This window comes from Palaemon carinicauda, chromosome 8, assembly GCF_036898095.1.
Source record: "Palaemon carinicauda isolate YSFRI2023 chromosome 8, ASM3689809v2, whole genome shotgun sequence".
Classification (NCBI taxonomy): domain Eukaryota; kingdom Metazoa; phylum Arthropoda; class Malacostraca; order Decapoda; family Palaemonidae; genus Palaemon; species Palaemon carinicauda.
The window spans coordinates 65,681,101-65,700,273 of record NC_090732.1 but is presented as its reverse complement, the minus strand read 5'-3'; the positions used below and the strand labels follow the sequence as shown (position 1 = coordinate 65,700,273).

At 39.1% G+C, this 19,173-nt stretch overlaps 1 protein-coding gene across 1 annotated transcript in view; it reads right to left on the bottom strand.

Annotated features, from left to right (window-relative positions):
* Positions 1–19,173, bottom strand: part of tank (EI24 domain-containing protein tank) — a 543,339-nt gene that overhangs the window by 77,311 nt on the left and 446,855 nt on the right. The window contains exon 6 of the mRNA XM_068378643.1: positions 9,777–9,863. Coding sequence (XP_068234744.1) covers positions 9,777–9,863 — 87 coding nt within the window. The remainder of the gene's footprint in view (positions 1–9,776; positions 9,864–19,173) is intronic.

Sequence of the window (19,173 nt, the reverse complement as noted above, 5' to 3'; positions counted from 1 at the left end):
TGATTTTTCAAAACATTTAAGCCCCTGAGCTGGAGAGAATCGAGACTTCTTGAAGTTATTTGCATCCTCGATGTTCCGGGGCCGGATCATCTCCATGGATGCTCATAGACAGTCGTTTCGGGTGCTGCCCACCCCAGCCTGTCGTCCAGGGCCATTGTTGCCTGAACTCTTTCTAGGCTTGGTTTCGCTTGACTGTGTCTACTAATTCCGTGAAGATCCTAGGACTGAATCTAGTCCGACGAGAATCTTGTCTAGGATATATGTTATCTTCTGTAACTTGGATCCTAGGTAGGAGGGGAGGGGGTGACTGACTGGAAGTTGCTGATAGACATCTTCCAGGTCTGGCTAGATTGTCAACACCCCTTACTGAATAAGGTCCTTATGTTCAGAAGGATTAACATTCTGAACTTGCTGTTTTATTGGAACTTGTTGAGTGGCACCAAGACCAGAATGACTCAAGAGTTTTCTTGAGTCTTTCATGTGAACACTAAACAGCCTTCCTTGGAAATCGATGGACTCTACTTTCCTAACCGCTAGTATGCTCTAGAGCTCTAAGGTATACTCTTCTAGGGGGGATTTGAATATAAGAAGAGTTGAGGAAAGGATGGTGGAGGTATGTCCATTTCCATTCTAGTCTCATCTTGGTTAGACCATGGACCCCAGGGATCGAAGGTCTGGCAATCCAGCAGGAACTTCCCTCCTACCAGAAGCATCTGTTTGCTTCGTATGATCCGAAGGTGTATATATCTGACCGTCTGTGGAACAAGGTCATTGTAACTGTGGGATGCTGTTTAACATCCTAAGGAGAACTAAGAAACCCTTCCGTTCTCCTTTCAGGCCATACCTGACCGTTTGCCTATATCAGCTTTTCAGTGTTTCACTGCAATAGAAGATTCCTTTCTATTGTATAAAGCTTAAGATAAGTACGCTGGAAAAGAGGAGAGACACATACGTGTAAATCCTTCCAGCCAACTGCTGCGGCCTTCCTAATTATTGATTCTAGGGCATCCCTTTTCAAGAAGGGGTCGATGGAAGATTCTAGTCCATAAGGACAGAGTAGCGTCCTACATCCAGGGAATTAATAATGAGAATCAAGAGGCTGATGAAGAATCAGTGTAAGAAAAAAAAAAGGGGGGGGGGAAGTGGATCCCCCAAATCAGGTAGGTCTCAGCAAGGGATTGTAATTAGAAGCACAACGTACTGGAAAACCATTCTATTGTATGGTTATGTACCAAAGATTTCTGTCTGCGATATGGTCCTATACTGCAGATGTACAGGGTATTGTATACCCTATACAACTGGCATGTTACCGTCAAGGCTAGTACTTGGGGGTAAGTTAACTGGCACAGTACTTCAGTACCAATATGGCTAACAGGTTTTCGACATATCAGTGACTTGTCGGCTGTCAGTGGGTCGCTGACAGAAGTCACACCATCCTAGCCAGTATTCAATGTGACTGGGTAGTGGTGAAAACTATACGCATAGTCAGCGGATCTCTGAACCAGAGGCGACTCCTCGGGTTGTCGGCAGACCGCCGGTAATCGGCGGGCAGTCAATTGAAGGCATACCAACTCAGCTATTGACTGGGTGGTGACCAAGGGCACACACTGCCGGCTCTTGGCGGCGGAGTCAGATGTAACAGTGAAACAATGACTGCTGTCGTTGATTTCACTACAAGGTGTGGCTTGATTGTGGAGTCTCTGCCCGGTGTTTGTCAGTCGGGGGTCCGAGTCCCGCTCAGACTCACCAGTGCCGTTAGTGTCTGCAACCTCATCTTGAAAAGCAGGGTTGGGGGGGGGGGTTTAGACCTTAAAAACCTTACACTAAATTGGCAGTTTTCGTAATGAGTAGTGAAATTTTCAGTCCAATTCCCGTAGAGTTTTCGCATTTTTGTGAGTTCGCAACTGAACCGCATTTATGAGATAACTTCTGAAACCAAACCAACCACAGTTTGACAGCTCTAGACTGCCATCTTGTAGGTTGGGCATTTGGAAATAATATTACTGGGGGGGTGAACCTGCATATATTATGTCTGTGAAAATACTCACCTTTATAACTGCAGAAGACTGCAATGCATCATCTGGTGTCCCTCCTGTAAGGAAGGGAGAACAGAAATGAGTATTCAATTGATTATCGCACCAATAAACAATTTGCAAAATCGTCTTTTGACAAAAATAGCTTAGGACAGAAAGCTAAAAGAGATAGTGGGAGACACATACCCGTGTATCCCCTGTGAGCCAATGCTGTTACTTCTCCTCAGTATTAAGATAAGGAAATTCCTCCAACCGGGGAATTCCCTGAAGAAAAAGGGGTTCGGACACCTAGGTGTAAGGAAGTGTACAAGCACTGTCCCCCTCTATACTTAACGCTGTGAGGTAAGGAGGATTGATTCACAATCAGAGTATCGAAGGAATGTCATTCTTTCAAAATAGGAGCGGTAACAGCAGAAGCTCGCATCCAAGATATATTGATTAGAAATTAAAAGACATATATTTATGTATCCCAACCCATCTATTTGCTGTGACCTCCCTTACAATATTAAATCAGGGAGTTTCCTGAACAGGGAAACTCAGGGATAAGGGCTCTCCCCTTTAGGGGTTAGAGGCATCACACCACTGGCCCTTTACAAAATTTAATATTGCAGGGTAAATGGAAACTGATTTGAAATCAGAATATTGATGAAATATTATTCTATCAATATAGAATTGGGTTCAGCAAATATCTGGACAGGGATACCCAAGATATATTGTAAATAACTACTAGTATAATATATACGTTAGTTATCCATCTGCCGTATTTACTATACTGCAAATATACTGACTACCTGTATAGACCTATACCGTAGTTCAGCCGGCAGAAAATAAAAGACATATACTTATGCATCGCAACCAATCTATTTGCTTTGACCTCCCTTACAATATTAAATCAGGGAGTTTCCTGATCAGGGAAACTCAGGGATAAGGGCTCTTCCCTATAGGGGTTAGAGGTGTCACACCACCAGCCCACTACGAAATTCAATATTGCAGGGTGAATGGAAACTGATTTCAAATCAGAATATTGATGAAATATTATTCCATCAATATAAAATTGGGTTCAGCAAATATCTGGGCAGGGATACCCCCAAGATATATTGGAAATAACTACTAGTATAATATACACGTTAGTTATTTATCTGCCGTATATACTACAGTATACTGCAAATATACTGACTACCTGTATAGACATATACTGTAGTTCAGCCGGCATGTTGCCGGATTAGCTAACTATTGACGGAGCATCTCGCAAGCTAGATAAGAGAGAGAGAGAGAGAGAGAAAGAATGTATCATTAAACTGCGGCGGATGGGAGGTAGTAAGTGGCTGTAGAAGTCATTGGTTGGGGCACAAGCAAGTGATGGGTGGTGGGTGGCTTTGTCGCCGCTTCGGCACGTCACGGGGTAGGCATGTATATCCTACGGCATTCAGGTCAGCTTCGGTTGACGTTGAATAGGTGTCCTCTTCGTCAGGGGTGGAGGCGTTGATGGAGGTCTTGAAGTGGCTGTCTATAAGGGCGTCGGCTTTGGTCATCAAGTCCTTTATGGGTAAACTATCAACATCGGGTATGGCAGCGCGTATGGGTCCGGGTAAACTGCGTATCCAAAGGGCACGAAGTAGGTTCACCTCACGAGGAGAGCCGTCTGCGGAAGGTTGCAGTCGAGTGATACTGGTCATTTCCCTGAGGGCGAGCAAAGCCCTTTGGTCCCCCAACGGTTGTTGAGAGAGCTGAAAAAGCTTTGCTATACGGGGGGCTGGTGACGGCAAGTACTGCTGTAGAAGATATGTTTTAAGGGCGTCACACGCTATTGGGGTGTCTCCTTGTTCACAGAGCCAGTCGGATATTTCTGGGAAGGTGTCTTCGGGTATTGTCGCGAGAACATAATCTGCTTTGGTGGTTGAGCGAGTCACGCCCTTGATGCGAAACTGGACTCCTGCATGCTGAAACCAAGCAAACGCCTCTCCGCTGGCGAATGATGAGTTTCAATGGGGGAGCCACAGCATTAACTTCCGTAGAGTCCGCCATAGTACCAACAATGGAGGGGCGAGGGGGGTGGAAGGCGGGAGGAGCGAGTCGACTTCCGAGGTCACCAATGTGACGGGCCGAGAGAAGGTTGTGACTCAAAGACAGGATGGAAGCAACTGAGTGAGTTTATTATAGAACACTCTCCTTTATATACAAAAGCTCAATGCAACAGGAAATTTCATGTTCAAAACCGACACCGTTACCGGTGAGAAAAACAGGCATGTTTATTCAGGTTCTTTTTAGTGTGAGGGAAGAGTGAAGATACAAGCATAATATATACAAAAAATGAACTATGTACGATCGTGTGACACACGGTTGGTACAACATTTTCCATGAAGAGCAACCTGGCTTTGTTGTCAGTCATGTTCTTTTTTATACCAATAAAATACTTACAAAAAGATATACTGTATCTGGTAATTTCATGGAAGGGTTAATGATATCCTACACGGGAGCACTTTATTTCTACCTATACCTAGACTGTCTACTAATGTTTTTACCCAAAAACCATAAGGTTGAGGAGCTAAAACATAAGGAAGTCTTTGCAACCTAAACCAATACAGAACAATAAAAGACTTCTGGTAAAGGTCTAAAGGTAATTCTCCAGCGTCAACAAGGAGGCTTGGGATAGGCAAAGTTCTAAAGGCTCCTGTATAGAATCTAAAACTTTTAATCGGCTTGCGGTGGCTGAGGAGTGTATTTCACACACAACTAACTTTTGAAAAAAATAAAGCCTTTTATAATGCTAAAGGAGTTTTACAGTCTGCCCCCCCCCCCCCCCCCCGCCCCATTGATGTATGGAACAAAACTTTAAAAAGATTCAAGAGCCTCAAGACATTCTACCTCTGGGGCTTTCAAGTGAGAAACCCATGTAAGCCTACAATCAAATATCAACTCTAGAAATCTAGCTTCACTAACACATGGGATATGTTGACCTTTGATGTATATATCCGGGTCTGGATGTACTCCACGGATACGATAGAAATGGATACAACAATTATGCTTGTTGAAAACTTGAATCTATCCCTATCGACCCAATGGATAATTTTGCCAATTGCGAGTTGTAGTTGTCTCTCAACCATTACCTTTCTAACTCCAGCAAATGATATAAAGAGATCATTTACAAATAATGTAAATAATCTTAAGGAAAGATGGAGGATATCGCCTTTATGGCTAGTGCAAATAGGGTTACACTTAGCACACTACCCTGAGGGAACTTCTCCTCCCTGATATTTCCTCTTCGATAGAGCTTCCCCATATTCATGTAGTGTATGTCTTTTCAAGGTGAAAAAAAAAAAAAAGTTACATGGTGCTGTTTGGAAGCAAAGGCTTCACAAATAGAGGACTCAAGTCATATCAACACGTCAGTCGTTTAGAGTGCATATTTCTAAATCCACACTGGGTAGGTGATAGAATACCCTTCTTTTCAAGGTACCACATCAGTCTTGCATTGACCATCTTCTCCATGATCTTACATAAATAGGATGTCAATGCAATTGGTCGATAGTTTGCTGCTAAAAACTTATCCTTACCGGGTTTTAATAAGGCTAAAATAATGGCTAGTTCCCAATCACTTGGATAACTATGATCATGCGATATACTCTTAATAATGCTTAAAATAAATAACTTTGTATTAACAGGTACATGTTTAAACATTGCAAGTGGAATTTCATCGGGTCCAGGGGCTGTATCATTACAAGTAGCAATTTAGGAATCAAACTCTCTTTCAGTGAAAGGAGAATTGCATGACTCTTCCTTTCCTGTTGCAAAATTTAAGTGTTTCTTTTCTTCAATGCTCCTATACTGGTGACCAGAAGCTGCCTCACACTTGCATGATACATTTGAGAAATGATCAGCTAGAGCATTGCTAACATCATTTGCTCCAGTCACATACTGACCATTCACCTTCAACACTTGGGGTGAATTTGCCTGCTATCTTTTTTACTTTCCTTCACACAGAGAATGGCGGTATTCTACTGTTAATGGAGGAAACAAAAGATACCGAAGACTGGCGTCTAGCTTCTTTCATGGCACGATGGAACTGTGCTCTACATTTCTTGTATATAATCAAATTGTCCTCAGTATGTCGTCTGCAATTGAGTTAAAGACCTTCTTGTGGCTCTGTGCAGGGCAGTGAAGACCACCAAGGGACTGGTCATCATTTGAATAGCCCTGTTGTTTTGGGAATTAACTCCTGCTGTACGTAGGGTTCCATTGAGAAAGTTTTTGGCATCATCAATATTTTCAAACTGTTCTGCATTCCCTTAAATTTCGCTTAGCTAACAAAATCTATCCAAGTCCGTTCTATTATGCCGATCAACTAATGTCCTTCAATCGAAGTTGAAAAGGCAATTAGAGATTGCGATTGATAGGTCAATGCACGAAAAGGTACCTGTCTAGACATGGAAGTGTGTGGGCTCTCCTGTATTAAGGAGCTCAACACCCTCATTTTCCTCAATTGATGATATAATATTGACCCTTTGTTTGCTAAAACCTCACCCCATAAAGGATGTCTACCATTCATATCTCCCAGTAAGAGAAAAAATGGATGGAGTTGTTGAATCACCTTTTATAAATTATCATACAAAACGTTATCATTTGGAGGTAAGTAGAGAGAGCATAATGTATATTTTCTCCCTATATTAATCTGTACAACCACTGCCTGCAACGGTGTACGAATAGATAAAGGTATTTGGGGAACATCTCGACGAAAATTCATGAGACTTCCGCCATGGCTCCCTGCCTGATTATATGGGGTTCTATAACTAACATAGCTAGACTCCGCGCCAGAACCAAGACCACCTTGTGTGCAGTGCGAGAACTGCAGTATGCTGACGACAATGCCACCCCAGGTCAGACGGCAGAGGACCTGTAGTCGTTAGCTGATGCATACAACTCTGCCTACGAACGTTTTGGGATGCAAGTCAACATAGACAAAACCAAGACCCTCGTCCAACATCCACCAGGACTGATGCTCCCAAACTTCAACACCACAGTGAATGACCAACCGTTAGAACAGGTGGACCAGTTCTCCTACCTAGGGAGCATCCTAACATAAGCTCCCACACGCAAAAAGGACGTGGAGAACAGGATCAGGGCAGCCCACTCCGCCTTTGGCTGACTCAACTGCCGCGTATTTAACAACCACGCACTGACAATGACCACCAAAATAATGGTGTTCAGGGCAGTAGTCCTCTCCACGCTCCTGTATGCATGTGAAACATGGACGCTATATAGAAGCGATATTAAAAACCTAGAACGCTTCCAACAAATGAAACTGAGGCAGATCTTGAAAATCCCCTGGGAGAGCCACACCACCAACATTGAAGTCTTAGAACGTGCCTCGCTGACCAGCGTGGAGGCCACCATCATCCACCACCGCCTCCGCTGGATAGGACACGTGCATAGGATGGATCCACCTAGGCTCCCAAAGAAGATATTCTACGGAGAACTGACCCAGGGCACCAGACCACGAGGAGCCCCGAAAATGCGCTATAAAGATCAACTAAAGTGCACCCTGGCTCTAAATGACATCGATCCTTCCTCATGGGAAGAAACAGCCAGGGACAGGAAAACCTGGAGGAGTACAGTACACCATGGCACCGTGGACTTCGAGGAGAGGAGGAGACAAAATGAGGAGGCTAGGAGGAGAAGAAGGAGAGAGCGATTAGAACAGCCCCGCCTTCGAGGAGAGGAGGAGACAAAATGAGGAGGCTAGGAGGAGAAAAAGGAGAGAGCGATTAGAACAGCCCCGCCCACCACCTACCCTCCCTTGTGAACACTGTCCGCGACTCTTCCACCACAGACTAGGACTTAACAGCCACATCAGACATAAGCACCCACCCCAAAGATAGGACGCTGATGGCTAACGACAGAACCCAATACTCGGACACGAGTGGGCACCGACGATAACTAACATACTCTCAAGGACAAGGAGTGTTAGTATCAAGCTTACATTCCTGTAGACATACAATTATGGGGGAATGCCCCTGAATTAAAAGCTTAAGTTCTCCATATTTGGCCCTTAAATCAGGACAATTCCATTCCAAAATAGAGGAGAAAACTATGGATTATTTCTGGAAGACATCTTGGATGAGGTCTTCCCATTGGCAGTTTTTAATCTAACATTATTTCCTATATGTACCTTTAGAGATGGTCTTGATATATTGGGTTTTACTTTGTGTTGTTTTGATCTGTTTGTTGAGGCGGATGGTGAACCTCAACTTTTGAATTTCTGGTTTATTCAAGTTATCTTCTGGTTCATCAGAAACTCCAACAGACGAAACACCAAATCAATTCAATATCATAATGGAGGGGGTTGAGAGATGGAGGTCTCTCTTTTACGATTAATAGATGGTGAGGTTCTAGGTTTTTGCACCTTTCCCACAACAGGTGCATCAGGTAAGTTGATTTTAAGTGGAACCTCCATCAAATCAGACAAGGCCATGGCCTGAGAGAGGTTTGTACTATTTTTTGTATTCAGGGACGAAGGTTTATTTTTTGTATTCAGGGACGAAGGTTGTACAGATATGGGCAATGCCACAGTGTTAATACACCGTGGTAAATCCTCAGGAGGTAATATGTTTACCTTGTCATTCAACTTTTTATCAGATGGTATATTTTTTTTTTAGAATTATTGGCAGTACTTGGTGGGTTTGATTTTAATGCTTTAGCATAGCTATTTGATTTATTTGATAATCTTTTGGCATGTCCCACACTTATATATTCTAAATTGGATTGGACGAGGGCAGCTTCTTCGAACTTATACAGTTCACAGCTCCTGTCAGTGGATTTATGATTCAAGTTGCACTTTGAACACCTGGCCTTAAGTGCACATTCTCCATGGTAAAAATTGGAGCATATACCGCACATTTTTTCATTTTGCAAACTTTACACGAGTGTCCAAATTTAAAACAATTAAAACATTGCAGTGGCTTCTGCTTAAATGGTCATACTTTAATAATTTAATTTTCAATAATAATATGGAAAGGTACAACAGCATCCTGGAAAGTAAGTATAATCATTCTTGTACCTGTGACTTTGTGTACTTTCCATACATTTAGTGGATACATGGCCAGTATCTCTTCCTCTGTAAATTCACTTAGATCTTTGTTAAAAACTATTCCCCTTCAGTAGCTAAAATTTAGGTGGGGTTTGACATCTAACATAAGATCATCATTACTTATTTTTAGGTTGGACAGTATTACGGATTGTGTGCTTGATTTATTTTTTCCAAAAAGAGATATATCTCCCGGTGCAATAGTTCTTACTTTTAACAAGAGGTGGTGTAAAGACATATTACAGCTCTTAACAAGGTGGTGTAAAGACATTACAGCTACATCATGAAATGTTGGTACCTAATACCTTGAAGGTGTTAAGAGAACTATCTTCCAGTGGCAACCTAGACTGGGAAAGCTTATTGTAAAGAAGAGAGATTCTGTACAAGCAAATCAGTCTTGGCCAAATTAGTTTTCATTACTAAGGATTTCCTGTATGATTTCCAGAATGAAGAAATAAATTCTATATACAATACCATACATCTTCATTACAATATCAATGTATTTTCAATACTTTATGATAGATGTCTGAATAAATTACAGTAAATCTCTTTTTTTTTTCAGTATTAACAATTAGAATAGGGTATACAGAACTCCTTAAAAATAACATATACTGACTCAGAGTAAACAATAATTCATGAAAATAAATTCCAAACATCTCTACCTGACATATAGTGAAGGTATATACATTGTGATGAATGTCAGTGGCATCCCAAAACCTAAGAAGTATGGCCAGTTCTCTTCGATGAAGCTGCAAAAAATAAGTATGTTTGAGGTATAAATTTTAAAAACAGGAAAATTACTTTAACATCAATTTTATATTTTCTTATATACAGGAAATATATAAAGCACTGAACATCAATTCTGAAAAAATAAATGAAAATGAATAGGCAGTATAAAAAAAAACCTTATATTTATTCTACCTTTGTTGGACTAAAATACAAAACCTATTCTAAAACAAACTAATATATATATATACAGTGATACCTCGGTACTCGACCATAATCCGTTCGAGATCCGTGTTCGACCTCCGATTTGTTCGAGTACCGAATTTTTTTTCCCCATAAGAAATAATGGTATATATTCTATTCCGTTCCCAAGCACTCGAACAGGCCCAAAATATTAATAAAACGTGTACCTAAACAACAATAATTATCTAAATGTGTATGAAATTGGTCAGAAAATCCTATAAAACAATTTTAAACCATTTACTGTACTAAAATAAAACAATTTTAAACCATTTTCTGTACTGTAGTGAACATACCTTTGAGCAGCGGTTCGATGGCATACAGGGATGGATGTGGAGAGGATGGAAGGGGGAGGTTACTGCTTGGAAGGAGAGTCCCCTTCCATGATGTGGCGGGGTAGTTCTCCTTCAGGAGTTGTTTCTCTCTCCAATGAAAGGGTGGGCAGATCTATTTCAGGGGTTTCTTCTCTTCTTTGTCTCTTCTTTGGAGGAGAAACAGGCTTTGATGTAGCAGCTTTCTTTTCTTTTGTGAAAAACTGGTCTATTGTTAATTGTTTCTTCCTCCTCTGCAGTATTCTTCGAAAATGATACATGACACTATCATTAAACATATGCACTGCCCGGTTTGCTACTGCAATTTCTGGGTGGTATTTTTCAGCAAAAGCCTGCACATCTGCCCACTTGGAACAAATTTCATTGATGAGAGAACTTGGAACATCCTCCCTTACCTCATCCTCTTCTGAAGATTCCTGCTCCACAATCAGATCCTGCTGCTGTTGTTGTTGCAGGTGCAACAATTCCTCCACAGTCAACTCGGTAGAATGGCTTTCTACAAGCTCATCAATATCATCCTTGTCGACCTCAAGCCCCAAACTCCTGCCCATGACAACAATTTCCTCAACGACATCAGTGTCATCAGAAATTACAGGGGTAGCAGTGCTTGGACCCGCCTCTGGTTGGAAACCTTCAAACTCCCTCTCTGTGACACATGATGGCCACAGCTTACGCCAGGCAGAGTTCAATGTCCTATAGGTCACACCTCGCCAAGCTTGGTCAATCATGTTAACAGAGTTGAGGATGCTGAAGTGTTCCTTCCAGAATTCCTTTAGGGTCAACTTCGTGTCACTGGTCACTTCAAAACACTTTCTGAAAAGGGCCTTGGTATAGAGTTTTTTGAAGTTTGAAATGACCTGTTGGTCCATGGGCTGGAGTATGGGAGTAGTATTGGGGGGCAAGAATTTGATTTTGATAAAGCTGTATTCTTCTTTCAAGTCATCCTCGAGACCTGGAGGATGTGCAGGAGCATTGTCCATAACCAGAAGACATTTCATTGGCAAGCTCTTTTCAATGAGGTAAGCCTTAACCTGGGGGGCAAACACTTCGTTTATCCACTCAGTAAAGAATTGTCTTGTGACCCAAGATTTAGTGTTCGAGCGCCACATAACTGGTAGTGCACTTTTACAAATATTATTTCGTTTGAACACCCGGGGGTTGTCCGAGTGGTACACTAACAAGGGTTTGATCTTGCAATCGCCACTTGCATTTGCACACAGCAACAATGTTAGCCTATCTTTCATTGGCTTGTGACCTGGCATCTTCGTCTCGTCCTTGGTAATGTACGTATTGGCTGGCATTTTCTTCCAAAATAACCCAGTCTCATCACAATTAAAGACTTGTTGTGCGATCAAATTTTGTTCATTTATGTACCGATCGAATTCCCCCACGTATTTATCGGCTGCAATTTGATCCGAACTAGCTGCCTCCCCATGCCTAGTAACACGATGAATACCTGTTCTATTACGAAACTTTTCAAACCAACCCCTGCTCGCTTTAAATGTAAATGAATCACTTTCACTGGTACTCGGACTTTTCTTCACTAATTCTTCATAGATATGCAACGCTTTTTCACAAATGAACGCTTCACTAACACTTTCCCCGGCCAACTGTTTTTCTTTAATAAATATTAAAAGCAACTTTTCCATCTCCTCAATCACTTGTGGCCTTTGCTTAGTTACCGCCGTAACTCCCGTTGCAACATTCGCCTTCTTAATCATTTCTTTATGCTTTAAAAACGTAGAAATGGTCGACTTCGCCATTCCGTATTCTACCGCTAAATCGGACACTCGTACACCATTCTCATATTTCGCTATAATTTCCTTCTTCAACTCGATCGTTGTTCGCACTGTTTTCCTCTTCTCCTTCCCCTTAACACTCATTACTTTCTTGGGACTCATTATGAAAGCTAAAAAAGCAATTAAAAGCACTGAAAATCACTAAATCACAACGAATGCTGATCGCGCGTTGTCTGAGTGACGCTCTCGAGAGAACTGATGCTTCCCGAACAAGCGAGAGTGGCCGAGATGGCGCGATCATCACAAAGCCCATGCGGTCGTCACGTGTTCGGCTGGTCGAGTACCGAATTTTTGGTCGAGCACCGCAGCAAAAATTTCTCGAAAATTTTGGTCGAACTCCGAATTGTTCGAGTATAGAGTCGTTCGACTACCGAGGTATCACTGTATATATATATATATATATATATATATATATATATATGTATATATATATATATATATATATATACATATATATATATATATATATATATATACACACACACATATATATATATGTATATATATATACATAATATATACATATATATATATATATATATATATATATATATATATATATATATATATATATATATATATATATATATAATATAAGAGGCAGTTCTCAAAATCCATTTATTATAAATCCCGACATTTTGTGAGTCATTATCACATCTTCCAGGGCTTCAAATAAGAAGTACATAAATAGCATTAAGAACAGTAATAATAAATACACAATTCATATAAAAAGTAAAAATTAGTAAAAAGAAAAAAAAATTAAGTAAACACGCATAACACAAAAGTGGAACCAACCGCGCAGAAGCATAATTAAAAAACTGAATGGCATCAAGAAATACAGAATAAAAAGAAGAAGGCTATGACAAGTACAATTGAGTGGAGGAAGCTTTGGTGTTTAACGATGGAACCAGTCTTTTAATCAGAATTGACTAGAATAGGAAAGTCATAGTTATTAAATACTTGCCCTATAATGATAAAAACTTTATCATCAATATTTATTTTACACATTTTAGCATGATTGCGAATATTTGAATGTTCAGGGCTGGATATTTTGCAACCTGTTCGAAAAATCACACCTCTATCAGAATTAATTCGGACCTTCAACAACCTCTTGGTAGATCCTAAGTAAGTCCCAAAGTTACACTTTGGGCAAATATATTGATACACTACACCAAAGGACATCAAAGGACTCAACCGCTCCTTAAAATGAAAAATCGAGCCAACTGTGAGAGAATTCTTAGGAATTAAATTTACTTCAGTAGCTAGAAAATGTTGTATGATTTTTTTAAACTTTTGTCTCAGGGAATCATCAAAAGCAAAAGGAAAACTCGCAAAAAAATTGAGTTTAGGTACTGTGGTTATTTTTGTAGTCGGAGCCAATTTATCATTTAATAATTTGTTAAGGTGCTTGAAAAATAATTCAGCCGGAAAACAATTTTTCTTTAAATAATCACAAATCAAGTACTTGTGTATGAAAATATATACAACTAGAAGAAAGAAGGAATGATCTGAGGAGATGAGTTTAATTCAAAATTATAAAAACAAGACCTATGAAAATTCGAACCCAATCCAGTAAACATCTTTTTTTTTTCTAAAAACCACGGTATTAAAACCTTCTCGCTCTCTATATACAAGCACATCTAAAAAATGTAGTTTATTTCCTTCCTCCTTTTCTTATGTGAACTTTATATTATAATGCTGCAAACTGGCAAAATCCACGAAGGAGTCAGCACAGAATTCATTTCTGAATAGAACAAAGGTGTCATCAACATATGACATAAAACGGGGTGGTATCTCAAAGGGCAATTTTCGAGCATGGTTTCCTCCAGGGAGTACATAAAAATTTTATCAAAAGTTGGTCCCAAAGGGGAACCCATAGCCACTTGTTACTGTTACTTTTATGAGTACATTCTACTTATACTAAGTGTAATTTGTATAAACAAGTAGACAAGATAGCTACGGGTTCCCCTCTGGGAACCACTTTTGCTAACATTTTTATGTGCTTCCTAGAGGAGACCATGCCCAAAAATTCCCCTTTGAGATAGCATCCCGTTTTATGTCAGATGTGTTGATGATTGATTGATTGAAAGATTTCTGACATCTTAACCTCTAAGGTTATTGACGCCGATAGCATTTATTATATATAAAAAATAAAAGAGTATTCAATTAAATCCATAAAAGTTAAGATGTCATTATAAAAGTTAAATAGTTTCCAGAAAACCTGCTGAAATAAATCTAAAAATGCCGCTCAAATAGTAGGACACAACGTGTGTTATGTATCATTGTAATAATGTACTATATTATTTCAAGTGTTGCAGGTATTGCGCAACATTGCATCATATTGCATGAATAAGACATGTTATGCTTTGTACATAAGAGTAATGATTTGTTTTGGTATTAGGATTCAAACATTTGTTGATTTACCTCAAAGATAGGATGTGATTCTTTATAGTTTTGTACTGGAGTAGGATTTAAGTCTTTTCAGAGCGATGCTGTTTTGTTTAGCAATGTTTTGGTTTTGTCAGATTGTGTATGACGCTCCACACACACTTGGGAGTCCGCTGTCATAGAACAATGTAGTCATAAGCTGCATTAAACGTGTATTTTAAGAATACCAACGTCTTATTTAATCCCATACAGACAAATTGACGACAAGAGATGGGATCAGTTGAGAAATAATTACTAACAATTGTTCATCTATGTTCCAGGTAATTATTATGGTTAATAAAACTTCCTACCAAAGTACAACACAACAAATTGGCGACAAGAGATGGGATCAGCTGAGAAATAATTACTAACAATTGTTCATCTATGTTCCAGGTAATTATTATGGTTAATAGAACTTCCTACCAAAGTACAACACAACAAATTGGCGACGCTCAGGACGACGGACACAAGCAGGGAGAAACATTGGACCTTATGTACAAGGACGGCCAGCACAAGAGAAGGTCCTTTTGTACATTAAGGGACAAGAGGAAAATCGCCCAATGAAGATTGTACAAGCAGCAGAACAGGAATTTCATCAAACAAACAAAACAAAAGGGTGAAATTTAAAGTTGGGTAGGCTACAAAACAGGTAGGAAGTAAACTTGTGACTGCAGAACAGTAGTTTAACCTAATCTAGGTATTAAGGTAAGCAATCAAAATGCCTTTTAACATAGAACACCCCGAAAGTTTCAGCATCACTGCTGAGCCCAATTCTGTTGCAACACGATGGCAACAGTGGTGTGAGGAATTTAAGATTTATTTAGAAGCATTAGGGAACACGAAGGATGGCCAAAAGAAGGCATTATTACTTCATATAGCAGGTAGGGAAGTTCGCGAAGTGTTTAAGACTTTGCAGCCTACAGATGACACAAGTGAAGCTGCAATTAAGGCTCTTACCACATATTTTGCTCCTCAGGTCAATAAATTTTTTGAAAGATACCAGTTTTCAGCGCAGGCTTATCAGAAAGAAAATGAAAGTTTAGATGCATTTGTGACTAGACTAAAGAATTTAGCCGCTTCATGTGAATTTCTAGAGTTAGAAAATGTTATCATAGATCAAGTAATTGCACATTGCACATCAGAAGAGCTAAGAAAGAAATTATTTCAAGATAAAGATTTAACATTAGAAAAGATATTGATAACAGGCAGAGCTTTAGAAACATCAAATAGGCAAAGTAACATAATAGATAGTTCTACAAGCAATAGAATGGAAAAATTCTAAAATTAATACAGTAGGTTCTAAGTGGAAAACCAATGAGAATCAGAGAAGGAATATGTCAAAGCCTAGTCATAGAAAAGTGCCTAACACTAATGTTCATAAATATCAGAATCAGGCTTATACACAGAAACAACAGGAAAAACCCAAGTGTTATAGGTGTGGTAAAACTGATCATCTTGCATACGAAGCAAAGAAATGCCCTGCTACTGGACAGACATGCCAGAATTGCAGAAAGAAGAGTCATTTTGCAACTGCTTGTAGATTCCCTAAACAGTACGCAAAGAAAATAAATGCTACAGTTGATACTATTGGTCAAGAGAATAATGAGGAAAATGTTCATGATAATCAGGTTAGTTCAGAAACTGATTTTGCGTTTCGCATAAATTCAGTCAACAAAGGTGCAAAGAAACATATCAAGGTAGAAGTAATCATAAATGGTAAACCAATTTTGATGCAAGTTGACACAGCAGCCGATGTATCAATTATGTCTGAGAAAATGGCTAAAAGCATTCCTAATTTGTTATTAGAAGGTACAAATAGAGTTTTGAAAGGTTATAATGGTTTTGATATTCAGGTGATAGGTGCTTCGAACGTAGAAGTACAGTACAAAGAACAGAAATTAAAGAGAATGCCATTAACAGTAGTAAAAGGTAATGGACAAACTTTGCTAGGTTTAGATTGGCTACAGTATTTGAAGTTAGATTGGCCTAGTATTTTGAAGGTTACAGGTAGACAAGATGAAAACAAAAATTAAATATCTATGGATAATATCATATCAGAGTTTCAAGACGTCTTTGAAGATAAAATAGGTACAGTAAAGAATGCAAAGGCAATTTTAGTTTTGAAACCTGACAGTTCTCCTAGATTTTTTGCTCCCAGACCAGTACCGTATGCATTGAAAAGTGCAGTTGAAACAGAAATCAGGAGATCAGAAAATGAAGGTTCCTGGGAAAAGGTTACATATTCAGATTGGGCTACACCATTAGTTCCTATTGTGAAGGAAAGTGGACAGGTTAGGTTATGTGGAGATTACAAAGTAACGTTAAATCCACAACTGCAAGTAGCTCAACATCCCTTACCAAATCCGAAAGACATGTTTGCAACTATGTCAGGGTGCAGTGTTTTTTCTAAATTAGATTTAAGACAAGCATTTCAACAGCTTCCCATGGATGAAACTTCACAAGAATTATGTACAGTAAATACGTCCTTAGGTTTGTTTAGACCAAAGAGATTACCTTATGGAGTTGCAAGTAGTCCAGCTATATGGCAACAAACTATGGATAAGATTTTTTCAGGAATGCAAGGAGTATTCATTTTTATAGATGATATTTTAATTGCTGGTAAAGACACAAGAGAACATAGAGAAAGATTGCGAACAGTTCTGAAGAAGTTGAAGGAACATAATATTAGAGTAAATAAGAACAAATGTATTTTAGAAGTTGATTCAGTGGAATACTTAGGTTTTGTAATAAATGGCAAGGGTATTCACAAAACTAGAGAGAAGATTAAAGCTGTACAATCAACAAAAGTGCCAGAAAATGTTAAGGAATTACAATCATTTCTAGGTTTAGTAACATTTTATGGGAATTTCATTCAGAATTTGTCTACAATTCCACATCCATTGTATAATCTGTTGAATAATGGGGTAGAATGGAAGTGGACAAAAGAGTGTCAGAAATCTTTTGAAAGAATCAAGCAGGAAATAACATCACCTACATTCTTAGTACATTATCAAATGGATTTACCAGTTAAATTAGTATGTGATGCATCAAACATAGGTTTAGGTGCAGTATTATCTCATGTAATGCCAGATGGAACAGAAAAACCAATTGCATTCACTTCTAGAGTATTGAACAAGGCAGAAAGGAATTACTCTCAAATAGAAAAGGAAGGTTTAGCATTAGTTTATGGAGTTAAAAAATTCCATATGTATCTTTATGGTAGGAAAAAGTTCACACTTGTTACAGATCATAAACCTTTATTAGCAATATTGGGTCCAAAAGCAAGTTTACCTACGTTGGTAGCTGCAAGACTACAACGTTGGACAATTACGTTAGCAGCGTACCACTATGAGATAGAATACCGTCCAACATTAAACATGGGTAATGCAGATGCTTTATCCAGATTACCCGTAGAAAAAGCTCCAGAGGAGTATGATGACAGTGTTCTGTTAATTTCTGTATATGATGTACCAATAACTGCAAAAGATGTAGCACACAGTACCAAGAGAGACCCAGTGCTTAGTAAGGTTTTGGAGAGTTTAATGACAGGTAGGGACTTATGTGGAAAAGAGGAAAATTGTAAACCGTATAAGGATATATGGTATGAACTGAGTGTAACACAAGGAATAGTGATGAGAGGTTCAAGGGTAGTTATTCCTAATTCACTGAGAAATAAGGTTTTGTCTGAAATACATGCTGATCACCAAGGTATTGTAAGATCAAAGTCAATTGCGAGAACTTTTGTATGGTGGCCAGGTGTAGATAAAGATGTGGAATCTTATATAAAGAATTGTATGAATTGTGTTATGCAACAGAACAATCCTCAATTTACTAGAATGCACCCGTGGGAGTTACCCAGGTATCCATGGCAATGGGTGCATATAGATTTTGCAGGTCCTTTTTTAAATTACTTGTTTTTGATAGTAGCAGATGCTTACAGTAAGTGGCCAGAAATTATCCCAATGAAGACAACGTCTTACACCACAATAAAAGAGTTAATGCAAATTTTTTCAACGCACGGTATTCCAGAAAGAATTGTTACAGATAATGGTCCACAATTTACCTCACAAGAGTTTAAAGAATTTTGTAATGTCAATGGTATAAAGCATACATTTTCAGCTACATATCATCCATCTACTAATGGAGAGGCTGAAAGATTTGTCCAAACGTTTAAACATAATATGAAGTGTAGAAAAGCAAATTCAGGTAATATATTTTTGCAGGTGTCAAAATTTTTGTTGTCTTATAGAACAACACCGCACAGCACAACAGGCGTGGCACCCCCAAATTTGTTGATGGGGAGGAGGATAAGGTGTAAGTTAGAATTGTTGTATCCAAGTTTGCAAAGTGATTTAGAAGATAAAGGGTATACTGTAAACAAGTAGTAAAGCTTCCTAATGTAAGACATTTTTTACCTTTGTCTGATGTCATGGTAAGATCGTACAACACTCCAGAGAAGTGGGTACCAGGAGAGATTGTGAGAGAGATAGGAAATTTACATTATGATGTTCGTGTTGGTGATAATGTTGTAAAAC